General features: G+C 41.7%; 1 protein-coding gene across 4 annotated transcripts; it reads right to left on the bottom strand.

The window, feature by feature from the left end:
- Positions 1-367: 367 nt before the first annotated feature.
- LOC102237914 (signal transducer and activator of transcription 1-alpha/beta) lies at positions 368-12,083 on the bottom strand. Of its 4 annotated transcripts, none has more exons than XM_023329746.1 (25): positions 11,958-12,083; positions 10,956-11,086; positions 10,311-10,455; positions 10,139-10,234; positions 7,508-7,594; positions 7,346-7,421; positions 6,963-7,054; positions 6,722-6,873; positions 6,265-6,423; positions 6,101-6,193; positions 5,928-5,987; positions 5,833-5,853; positions 5,410-5,500; positions 5,043-5,084; positions 4,329-4,427; positions 4,159-4,257; positions 3,943-4,078; positions 3,239-3,294; positions 3,038-3,132; positions 2,827-2,966; positions 2,467-2,655; positions 2,314-2,389; positions 1,803-1,899; positions 1,158-1,184; positions 368-625 (listed from the first exon to the last, which is right to left on the bottom strand). In XM_023329746.1, the coding sequence occupies exons 2-25, from the start codon at positions 11,081-11,083 to the stop codon at positions 596-598; spliced, it is 2,286 nt and encodes a 761-aa protein (XP_023185514.1). In that variant the 5' UTR covers positions 11,084-11,086; positions 11,958-12,083; the 3' UTR covers positions 368-595. The 4 variants fall into 4 exon arrangements, with proteins under 4 accessions (XP_023185514.1, XP_023185513.1, XP_023185515.1 ...); XM_023329745.1 differs by having other exon boundaries at positions 10,956-11,083; XM_023329747.1 differs by having other exon boundaries at positions 7,508-7,591; positions 10,956-11,083.
- Positions 12,084-12,795: the final 712 nt, after the last annotated feature.

Here is a 12,795-nt window from a genome sequence, read left to right as displayed (position 1 = left end):
TGTAGAAAAAGTCAAAATAAAATATTTTGTCTTTAACAGTTAAAACAGATTAAATGAAGTAAATATTTAAAATGTGGTTTTGTGGCTCTGGACCCGTTTTATTAAACTGGAAAATAAAATAAAATAAAATGTCTCTAGATTGTAAAGGTTGCAGACGACTGGACTAAACAAAGGACCAGAACCAGGACCAGAACCAGAACCAGAACCAGTACCAGGACCAGAACCAGGATCAGAACCAGTACCAGGACCAGGAGGGATGAAGGACCAGGACCAGAACCAGGATCATAACCAGGACCAGGAGGGATGAAGGACCAGGACCAGAACCAGGATCAGAACCAGGATCAGAACCAGGACCAGAACCAGGACCAGAACCAGAACCAGGATCAGGACCAGAACCAGGATCAGAACCAGTACCAGGACCAGGAGGGATGAAGGACCAGGACCAGAACCAGGATCATAACCAGGACCAGGAGGGATGAAGGACCAGGACCAGAACCAGGATCAGAACCAGGATCAGAACCAGGACCAGAACCAGGACCAGAACCAGAACCAGGATCAGGACCAGGAGGGACGGAGAAACGGCGGCAGATTGTCTTCAGTTCTCATCCTGAAACTCTGAACTCATCTGTGGAGAAAACAAGAACTAATTAATTGATCTGAAACAGAACCAGTTCAGTTCAGAACCGTTCGTGTTCAAAGTCCCAAACTAAACCCTCTGAGCCACCAGGGGGCGCCAGAGCTGCAAGTTCAGCTTCATTTCAGGAACATAATAATTTTTACTTTTATTTGACTAAAAGTAAAAATTGTTGAAGTGTTTCTACTCTAACTTTAGTGCAACCTTTGGTTCCTGTTCCCATCTCAACGTTTCATAATTATTTCCAATTATTTTCCACCAAATCGCAGCAAATTTCACCAATAAACTGATTTAAACATTTGTGGAGGTAAAGCGGTTCAGGTCCTCCATTTTAGGGACATTTACTGTTCTCTGATTGGTCAGCTGCTAACCAATCCGGTGGATTGATTGACGGGTATCAACGTCCAAACCAAAAGTTGCTCAATCTGTGGTTCCGTTGCCGAGAAGAGGACGGAACTGAAAGAGTTTGGGTCGGCCATGCAGAACTACAGGAGCTACACTCCAACATGCAGCAGCACTTTACCTGAGGGACAAAGTCCTGCAGGTCCATCTAGAGACAGGAGACGGACAGATTCAGAGCAGGACAGGGGGACAAGGTCAGAGGGCGTCGCTATAGCAACAGTCACTGTCACCACATGATTTGTAGAATCAGCTGATTTGCGCTAAAATAAATACTACAAAAATAAATACATCTAATGTATGTCACGACTGTTAGCATAAATAGCTAACAGGAGTGTTAGCTCCTGTTAGCTATTTATGCTAACAGTCTTAACTGTAATTAAAAACAAAAACACTGAAAATGTTGGAGAACCAGCAGTAGTTTATTGGATGGCCAGTTTTAAAGGTTAATTCTGTCAGTTTATCTCCTCTATAGTTTCCATGAGCACCTTTAATGTTTCTTTTTAAATAAAATTATTATAAAAGATTAATTTAAAGCTTCTATATTTATATGGATGTGAATGTTGGGCGCGCTACACAACTTCTGCCAGCAGGAGGCGCCTCTGGAGCATCGCTGCTCACATCGTTTAACAGAAACAATCAGATGTTGGTCTATTAAATCCATGTTTGGCAGTGAGGAGGTCAGATTCTGGCCGTTAGGAAGGACAATGTGAGTTTTGGGGTGCGGACAGATTTAAATGAGACATGTGGAGGTGAATGAAGGACTGACCACAGCGTCGATGTCTCTGGGACTGACGTATCGCTCCAGCACCTTGTAGTCGTCAGGCGACATGGGCATCATGTTGTCCTGCAGTCTGGACGGGGGTCTGACCCACAACAAGGCCGTTAGTCCATTTCAATCATGTTTCAGACTCAAAACATAATTTTATAAAACCACAAACTGTCAAAAAGGAAAAGATTTGCTTCTGCATCACAAATAAAAAAATTTTAATAAAAATATTTGTTTTTTCCTTCTAAATTATGCAAATTTATTTTTGAAATGTGACAATGAGCAACTGTACATGAAAGAAAGAAAAAAGGACGACAAAATAGGAAACATGCAGCAAGGCAGCGAAGTTTCTGTTTGTAAAGTAAGTTAAAGTAAAATGCTACAAAATAAAAATAAATGGTTTTGTGAAATGAATCTTTTGAGACATTCAGTTGTTAAAATATGTAAAAACGTCTGATTAAAACGTTCATGTCTCTTTCTGCTAAAACATGCGCTGTGTTTCTGATCTTACACTTCAGACACGGAGATCAGCTCCGTCTTCATGTAGCCGCGGATCTCCTGGACGTCCGTGTCCATCGGCTCTTGAGCTGCAACAGAACCAGAACGTTAACGAGTCCGATCGGGTCTGTCGAAGCGGCGGGACGAATCGGCGCGCGGCTCTCACTCTCTGAGGGTTTGGGGTAGTATTTCCCGAAGGCCTTGTCCTTGTGGATGTCGGGGTAGAGGAAGCGCAGCGGGTTCTCCGGGATGTTCTCCACGGCCATCACCTTGTAGGTGCGGATGATGTCGGGCAGCGACACGGCCGACAGCTCCTTCTTGGTGTACGGCTCCACCGAGTGATAGACGGGCTTATCTGGAGAAACAGAAACACGCTTCAATCATCTGGCAGAAAGAAACGACTAAAGAAAGAAAAACAAGCATCATAAATGCAATCACAACTAATCTGGACGAGTCACAGCTGCAGCTTCTGCTCCAATGGGAGCCCAGCAGAGTCCTTTCACAATAAAAGCCTGGCCTGCGTTACCGTGGACGTCGTGCTCGATCCAGGTGAAGGTGATGGCGCCCTCCTTGCTGCTCTCGCTGAACCTCAGCAGGAACGTCCCGGGACATTTGTCGCTCAGCAGCGCCTTCTCCCTCTCCTTGCTGATGAAGCCCATGATGCAGCTGCACACAGGACGAGACTGTAACCATGGAAACGCTGCGGCAGCAGCAGCCAGACCGGCGGCGGCGCTTACCCGTCGTTCCACAGCGACAGCAGGTGTCTCTTGATAAGGTCCAGGATTCCTTCGATCCACAGCCAGAAGGGGAACGATTTCTCATTGGCGCTTTGCTGCAGAAACGACAAACACATGAACCAGATCCGCCCGACGACGACCCCGACCCCGACCCCGACCCCGACCCCGACCCCGACCCCGACGACGACCCCTGAGGCTCACCTTGCAGAACTTGGTCCAGGGGATCGTCCCGTCTGGATTCCTCTGAGCTTTTGCTCCTGCCGACAAAAACAATCATGTTACATCAAAACCTGATAATCTGGTGAGAATCAGAGACTTTTCTACTTCACATGGTTTGGAGATTAATGTCAAGAAATCTGGAGAGAATCCAGAGTAAAACCAGAAAGAAATTAAATCTGAACACATAAAAATATCAAGTAGATTCAGAAGAAAACGAGAAAAAAATGAGATAAAAGAGAAATTAAATTAAGAAAGAAAGTGAGAATAACCCCAAGATAAAATCACAAACTAGTGAGAAAAAAAAAAGAAATGAGAATCAAACTGAGACATAAGCAGAACAAAGCTGAGATCAAACAGGATTAAAAATAAAATAAAATAAAGATGAAACAAAAGAAAAACAGCAAAAACACAAAACCAAATAAATTCATCTGGTTTCTAGAGAAAATATCTTATTACACTTAAAATAACTTTTCGTCAACATGTAGCAAATTCTTTTAAGTCAATAATTTCTTAACATTAATGAAAAACTGAAACTTTTTACTTATTAAGAAATTATTTACCAGTAAATTAGTTAAATCTTATTTTAAGTGTAATAAGATATTTTGAGAGGAAGACAGACGTTGTGTTTTGGCAGTGTGCCTGTCCAGTGTGTTGGTTCTGGTTCTGGTTCTGGTTCTGGTTCTGACCCAGCAGCTTGTCGGCCAGCATGTTGAGCTGCTCCTGGTTCAGGCCTCTCTTGGTGACGGAGGAGAACTGCCAGCTCAGCACCTCGGACAGCTGGGACCACTTGGCGGACGGCGGCGACAGGAAGAACTTGAGGTTCTGTTGGACAGAGCGGGTCGTTAAGTGTTGGGTCGGCACCGAGGAAGAGGAGGAGGAGGAGGAGGAAGAGCGGGCCTCACTTTGGGTTCTGTGGTCAGCATGTTGTACCAGAGGATGGAGGCCCAGCCGCTGGGCAGCTGGCAGACGTTGGAGATGACGACGAGGGGCATAGCCATGGCCTGAAACACACGCAGGGTTCAGTTCTACTGGGCCGACCCGGTTCTGGAGCCCGGCTCCGGGTTCCGCTCACCTCCACCTTGATGTGGAGTCCTGGAGAACCGGACTGGTTCAGGTGCAGCTCCGACTCGAAGCTGAGCGAGTGAAGCTCCTCGGTGACGATCAGCGGACCCTGAGGGACGCCGCAGGAAACGGGTCAGAGAGAAACCGAGCCGGACCAGAACCCACTGACCCGGTGGAGTCAGGAGGTTCTGCAGGCTCACATGTGAGTTTAAACCAAACCCAACTGAATCATCTCAGTTCAACAGTCTAATCTATTCCAGGTTTTATTAGGGTTGCTACGGTAACAACACTTTGAGTCCAGATTTATTCTGTGAAAAAAAAAACACTTAGAGAGCAGCAACTAACTATTGATTAGTTATTGATTATTCTATTGATTATTCTTCCAAAAGAAGAAACATTTAAAAAAACATTCAGCACATTTTTCATTTTAGTCGTTTTTAGAAAATATTAGAAATATACTAAAAGATCAAACAAATACTTTAAAACCTTTTTTAAATAATAAAACATTTTATTGTTTAAAATCCAATACCAATCATTTCATCTTCTGCCAAAAATTATTTCAATATTTTTTATTTTTAATGAAAAATGTTTAGATTTCTGTACAATTCTGTCTTAATAACTGCTCTGAGTTTGCTGTTCTTTCAGTAAACTGTTTTTAAAATTAATTACTAATTATTGATGATTATTTCATTGATTTATTGATTTAACAGATGAACTCTCTCACCTCGTTGGTTCTGTTCCCGGCCAGTTTCTGCTCCTTCAGTTGCTGCACAAATTAAAAATTTAACTTTTCAGGTTAAAAACATTTTTCACAACAAATATGATATTTTAAAGTTTTATTTGATAAAAATCAAACTTTAATCAGTTTTCTCACTCAGTGTAATATCCAACATGACCACTGGGGGGCGACACGTTTCTGCAGCTTCACTTACATTTTATTGTTTCTTTACCTTCTTGATTGTATTTAGGTTACATAAGCTTTATAATTTCCACCTTCAGTCTCATTTGTGTTGTGTTGTTGATAAAAATAATAAAAAATGTCATTTTTATTGGTATTAAATCTAAACCACGGTTGTGTTTCTGTTCCTCACCAGATGCCTGAACTCGGCCGCCAGGCTGCCGTTGGACTCCTCCATGTTCATCACCTTGGTGTTCGTTCCCAGGATGTTGAACTTACGGAACCTGGAAACAGACGACATGTTTCATTTGACGTTGGAGATGTTGACCTTTGACCTCTGGAAGCATTTATTGACTTTTTCGATCTATAAAAATTCAGCAGCGCTGCTATAATATCATGAAAAATGATTTCTAAACTTCTTCTCAACGTTTAAACTGATCAATTTTCTGCACAATTTAAAAAACATGTTAATGAGAAGCTTTTAGCAGAAACAACCTGGTTGCATTAAAGTGAAATTTCTCCGTCTTTAATCAGGTTTCTGTGTTTTCTCAGATGCTAAAGCTAACCCAGCAGGATGTAGCTGTTTCCTAGGTAACGGGGAAAGTTTCAGACGTACCCTTTCTTCTCTGTGACGTCCCTGTGGGAAACAAACAGCAGAGTTATTGCCGCAGACAGAAGCGGTTTGAACTGGTCCACATGAGCTGAGCTTACTTATCGAACACGGCTTTGACTTTGAGCTGGTAGTTGAACTCATGAAGCTTCACCAGGAACCTGAACACAGACAGGAAGTTAAAGCTTCCAGTAAAAACATTCAAGCTGCAGTAGAAGAAGAAGTGACGTCCTGCTGAGTTTTCGGGTCACATTCAGAGGAGTTTGGTTCTTACCGGAGCTTGACGGTGAACTGGACGCCTGTTTTCAGCACCAGCGGTCTCTGTGGGTGTGTGGGCATGCAGGGCTGCCGCTCCACCACCAGAGAGCTGCAAACACAAGCAGACGCCATGTTGGCCCGGCAGCAGCTGCGGCTCCAGAGGACGGGTCGCGGTCGTACCTGGACAGCAGGTTCTTCAGCAGGTCCAGAGCGCGGTTCTCCAGGTGGCTCTTCTTCTGGGAGATCGGGTCGTTTTCGTAGGTGAACTTCTGCTCCAGCTCCAGCATCTTGTTCAGGTGCTGCCGGACCTGCTGCAGCGACTCGGCGACGGCGGTGAACCTGCAGCAGGAGAAACGCTCGTTCAGACAGAAACAGACCGAGAAAACGCTTTTACAGCTACTGAAGTAAAACATTACTTCAACTAACGATGGATTATAATGGAAAAATTCTGAGATTAATTTGTAGAAAATGCTGACAATTCCAAACGTAAACAAATAAATATACCTTTTCTGATTAAAACTAATTAAGTTTAAGATGTTTTTCTGATAAAATTGCATCAAGATTCTCGTAATTAAAAAAAACTTCCATAGTTATGCAAAGCAAAGTCTGTAAATGATATTTAAACTCAGCCCCTCACCAGTTCTGCAGCTGGTCCACGCAGGCGTTGGGCGGGCCGCCGATGCAGGCGATCTGCTGCCGCTGCTTCCACTCCGGCAGCTCCTCGTTGATCAGGTCTTGGATCAAACTCTGGGTGAGGTTCAGCAGCTCGCTCAGGAAGGACACCACGTCCTGCCACACAAAACACACCGTGAGACAGCGGGACAGGAAACAGCGCAGAGCAAGGAGAGCAGAGAGCAGAGCGAGGCGGCGACTCTTACGTGGCGTTTCTGCTTCAGCTCGATGCACATCCTGGCCGTGTTGAACTTCTCCTTCTCCAGCTCCTTCGCCGACATGCCGTTCAGCTCGTTCTCTGCAGGAGGGAAGCTCACATCAGCTGCACAACGAATGTTACACACGGAGGAACATAAACGTGGCGACACAGTTTGAGTAAATGTACGCAAACTTTGACCTGCTGGGAAAACGTAAAACAAAATGAAGTTACAGCGATAAATAATACTGTTGATTTCAGAGACTGAAGATCAATAATCTTTAAATTATGTTGAACATTTAATAGTGGAACTTTTAGATATTCTATTTATCCACAAACAACAGAAATCTGGTTGGATTATCATGAAGCTGGACCAGAACCCGTCCTGCTTACGGTTCTTCAGCGTGTTCATCTTGAAGTCGTACTCGTCCTGCAGGTCCTCCAGGTTCTTCAGCATCTGATCCAGGAACTGGAGGAGAAAAACTGGACCTTCAACGAGGTTTAAACACAAACCCGACAGGATGAACGAGCAGCTTTAATCGGACTTTATCAAACCTGAACTTTGTCTTTCAGCTCCTTCACTTTGTTGTCCAGCTTCTGCTTCTCCACCACCATGGCCGACACGGTTCCTTCTCCTTCCTGCTGCAGAAACAGCATCAGGTTAGTGAGGGTCTGAGGTTTTTACCACGTGGAAAACATGCAAAAAATACAGAAAGAACTGGGAACCTGTTCACAGGAAGCCAGTTTATGAAACGGGAGAATAATTGTCTGTCTGTTTAGTCAGAAACACAGAAGAAGAAGAAGCTAGCAGCTAGCAGCAGCTAGCCACACCTGCTAACTCATAAACATTTAAATCAGTGGAAGGAGATTTAGATTATTTAGGAGTTCTTGAAATCAGATCAATCAATTATTTAAATAACTGTCAATTTAGTAGTTGATTAAATGTTAATTGGATTATAAACTCTAAAATTTGATATTTGCTGAAAAAAAAACACTCAAAGCAGAAATTAAGGCAAAATTGTACATAAAATATAAACATTTTGTATTTTAGAAAAGTCCTGAAATGTCGTAGTTTTTGCTTATCCTGGTTAAAATTCTGCTAAATTCTAAAGCAACTTTTGTTATAAAGTTATTAATTTGTTAATAGATAAAAATAGTTCCCACATGGGTACTGATGTCAAATGAAGCAGAAAAAGCTTTTTTAACTCTTTATTTAACTGTAGATGAATCATTTTTGGGCAATAAAATGTTTTTCTTATTTAGAAAAATGCATTGATGAATTTTTAGCTAATAATTCTTAGCTGCAGGACTATTTGGGGCCTGCCATGCAAAGCAATGGCAGGAACCTATTACTATTGTCGGAGAGAAGCGTCTCTTTAATCTTCTTTATTTTTCTTCCGTCACCGTTAATGCGGCTCGTACCGCTGGGTGCACACCTACAAATGAGGTATCAAAACGTGCAGAAAATTCACGCCATTGGAGCTATTACTTCTGGTGGGATTTGGGCTTAACGTGGCGACATAATTCGCAAAAAACTACGAAAAAAACCCCATTATAACTCAATGGGAAAAATCCTAGAAATACCCTATTTTTGAGGATTTGCTGTGTCGTCACAAATTCACCTAGAAATGCCATTCAAATTTCATTTTGTAGATACGTCTGTGATCTCTTCGAAAGTGAAGACGGCTCGTCGATACCAGTTACGGTTTGTCCACAATTTGCCTCTAAGCGACCCAAAGTTTCTCATTTTTCTTCAAATTAGAGTGACAGCCCATCTCGGTTCATATCTGGGCACAACATTTCTTTCTCTCATCGCTGTAAATGCTCTGAGTGAGGTACAGATATGAATCTCGGGACTATCGCAGAAGACACATTGAACTGTCATACGCTTAAAACGCTTTTCGAATATGTATTACGGTTCCCGAACAAGAAGGATTTGTTTCCAATGCTTTTTTTCAGTAAAGTGTGTTTGCTCAAACACACTTGTGTGTTTGAGAGCTCAGAGCTCACAGCTCACACCTGCTGAGACCATTATTTGCCATAGCAACGGAACTCAAGAGGCTATTGGCTGCTGATTTGGACTACGAATACGCATCGCTGTAGTTCTATCTACCCTCAGTTGAAACAGATCAGGACTGAGAACTGGCCTTTAGAACTACCTGCTGCTATGGGCTGTATATAACTGATTTAACTCAGTAACTGTTACACATGGGATTAGTTCGGAACTTTAAAATTAAGCATAACGAAAATTTCAAAATAAAAGCCTTGAATATTTTTACATCAGGTAATTGCTGTTTTTGGCCGTATATGACTTTTTCATCCAAAGCACTGTTACACATGGGATTAGTTTGGAACTTTAAAATGGAGCATAATAATAATTTCAAAATAAAAGCCCTGAATATTTTTACATCATGTAATTGCTCTTTTTGGCTTTATCTGACTTTTCCATCCAAAGCACTGTTACACATGGGATTAGTTTGGAACTTTAAAATTAAGCATACTGAAAATTTCAAAATAAAAGCCTTGAATATTTTTACATGACATAATTGCTCTTTTTGGCTTTATTTGACTTTTTCATCCAAAGCACTGTTACACATGGTATTAGTTTGGCCTTTTGAAATGAAGCTTAACAAAAGTTTCAAAATAAAAGCCTTGAATATTTTTACATGACGTAATTTCTCTTTTTGGCTTTATTTGACTTTTTCATCCAAAGCACTCTTACACGTGGTATTACTTCAGAACTTTAAAATGAAGCATACTGAAAATTTCAAAATAAAAGCCTTGAATATTTTTACATCAGCTACTTGTGTTTTGAGCATTATATAACTATTTTAACCCAAGGACTATTACGCTTGGGATTAGTTTGGCCCTTTGAAATGAAGTTTAACAAAACTTCCAAAATAAAAGCCTCGACAACATTTTAAATCGTACCGAACGGTGCACGTCCGCCTCGCTTAACGTTCTTGCGGTTCTCTGCGTGCCACTGATTACGTCGCGGCGTTCTTTGGCGTCGACGCCGATTTGTGGCGCGACGACGCCGGGCCCATGCCCGACGGGCGCGCCTTGGCAGGCCCCGTCTAAATTTCTTCCGAAATTTTCTAGTTTATATTATTCACAACATGATTAATGAACTTTTTTTATAAATTTAGTTAAAATGGAAAAAACGATAAATTCTCAGGTTTTTACCTCGGCTTCCTTTGCACAGGCCAAGATCTTCTGCTCCTCCTTCAAGTTCCTGGAGATGATCATCGCCATGGTAACGGGGTCCTCCTGGAAGCGATCCTGCAGACAGACAGACGATGGCGGCCGGTTAGAGCGCGTTAACCTCTGACCCCTGGGCGGCGGCAGCGTCTCCGACCTGCAGGTTCCTCTTGATCTTGCGGAAGTTGTGCTGCTGCAGGAAGTTGCTCTCCAGAGCGAAGCGGCTGTGCTGGTCGTCCAGCTGCGCCAGCAGGTCGTGGAAGCGGATGGTGGCCAGCGAGTCCTGCACCGCCACCGTATCCCTGACGACGAACAGGAAGAAACAACATGGCGGCTTCGCTTTGGACGGGAAGAACATCGGAGCAGCTCTTCTTCAAACTACCGCTCCTTCCTGTTTTGGTGCATTTTTCATCCTTTGCTCATTTGTTGTCATGTGTAACCATAGCAACATGGTGTTTTACAACCTGGAGCAGTTGATTAACATTTGGAAAACTGTATTTCCTCTAAAATTTGTTGCAAAAACATTCAGTTTCACTTTGGGATCAATAAAGTTTCAGGGTTTGTTCAGGTTTCTCACAGGAAAATTCAAACACTTCAAGGTAAGTTTACAAACTTTTCCAGCAACAAACCTTGGAGATAAAAACATTAAAATGAACTTAAAACACAATAATGTCTAATTATAAGAGTTGGGTAGTAATGTTTAAGAGAAAATGTACTTTTAGGAGTATTTTACGTGATATTTTCATAAAGTGTGGCTGCTGTTTGTGAATAAACTCGGACCGAAGCAGAATCAGTTTCTTACCAGTCGATGCTCTCGATCCACCTGCTCAGGTACTGCCGGATGTCCATGGGGAAGGAGTCATCGTACAGCTGGTCCACCTGCTCCAGGTACTTACTGTCCAGCATCTGCAGCTGGCACCACTGCGCCATCTGCTGGCCACAAGCAGCAGCTGCATCAGGACTCACTTCAACTTAATTAGAGGAAAAACTGGAAACTACTTCTGCTCTAAAATGTTATCATGTCAACAATTAACCCATTTTAGGGGCTTAAACTCTAGGTATAGTGAACAAATAGATATTTCTGATGTATATTTTAGTATTGGAATCAGACTGCCAGAATAATAACGAGCATTTTATCAGCAGTTCTTCTCATTAAAAGCTTTTGATGCTGTTAAAATATCACCAGACCTGATTATATTTGGCCCTAGAGGGAAAAAGTATTAGGAAACCAGAAAGCTCCTCCTTAGGAGGATTTCATCAGAAACTGAAAGCTAAGAGGAACCCGTTGTAAACAGCTGTGGAAGATGCTGTTACACTGCGATCGGTGGCCTAGAGGCCAAAAAACACTGAATAATTCAATAAAAACAGCCTTTTTGTCTGCTTACAAACGCTTTCTCAAATACCCGGATGCATTTTAAACAATAAATAAAAGCACTGTACAATAATCCTTTAAGAATTTTGGTTTAGTTTTTCAGTTCAGGTTGTTTAAAAACAGCGGAACATCCCTTTAAAGCTAACCAGATGTATTTATTGTTGTACCTGTTAGCTAGCAGCAGCTGTTCAGGTGGGCGGTGATGCAACATATTAGCATATTAAACATTAATAACACCGACAACATAGCAAAGCACTTCTACTGCCAACATGTATCCATACAGACCATAAAACCCGACAATTTTTATTTTCTCAAACTTGTCTAGAACTACAAACTTTAGCAACTAGCTTAGCCGAGTGTTTTGTTATGCTAATAAAAACACGTGCATCATAAAACGCTTCCATGGTTATTCAGACATTAAAATAAACTTACTTTTTAGTCTGTGGCAGGTTATTATCTCGCCGTGAAACCAGGTTTTATTTCCTGAAAGCTTGTTCTGTTACAAGGACGCTAGCTGATCCTCCTGTCAACTTTACGTCCCCTTTCCATTAATGAAACCTAGCTAACAGTTCTCAGCCAATCATAACGGAGAACAGACTACAGGCTCCCGCCTACTTCCTGGTCTTAGCCAATCGGAAGAAGAAAAAGTGGCTGTTCCGTCAATCATCACGTACATGCACAATAACAATATCTTAACACTTGCTTTTTACGCTCGAGCTTCATTTTGTGGATTTTAGTTCACATTTAGAATTAATCCTATACTTTTATGTATTTTAGGTGAATCAGATTGCATTTGAAATACATTTTCAAGCGTCATATGAAAAACAATTCGTATTTTAGGGGGAGGAAAAACAATTCAGAGAACAGCTTGAAGAAATCACGTGTTTTCAGAGAAAGAAGGTACAACTGCGTCAATCATCCGAAACTGAAACTTAAGGAGAAAATGCGCATTATGTAGAATAAACTGGAGTTTCTCCAAAACTAAAGACAAACCAAAACACTAATGCTCGAATTCTAAATAAAACATTTAGTGACTTTTGTTAAAATAAATTATTTCCCAAATATAACACTTAAATCATAAATCTATATGGAAAAACGTTAGTTATAAATGTTTTATAACATTTATAAGTAATTTCAGTTCACTTTTTCTAAACATTCAGCCAGAAATACAGTGAGTGGTTTAAGCCAAAGCATGTGTGTTAGAGTGGCCTAATCAAAGTCCAGATGTAAATCAGTGTAAGACCTGAACATTGACTGAGATTTTTGCAAA

Source organism: Xiphophorus maculatus, chromosome 24 (assembly GCF_002775205.1).
Source record: "Xiphophorus maculatus strain JP 163 A chromosome 24, X_maculatus-5.0-male, whole genome shotgun sequence".
Taxonomy (NCBI): Eukaryota; Metazoa; Chordata; class Actinopteri; order Cyprinodontiformes; family Poeciliidae; genus Xiphophorus; species Xiphophorus maculatus.
This window is presented reverse-complemented; position numbering and strand designations above follow the sequence as displayed.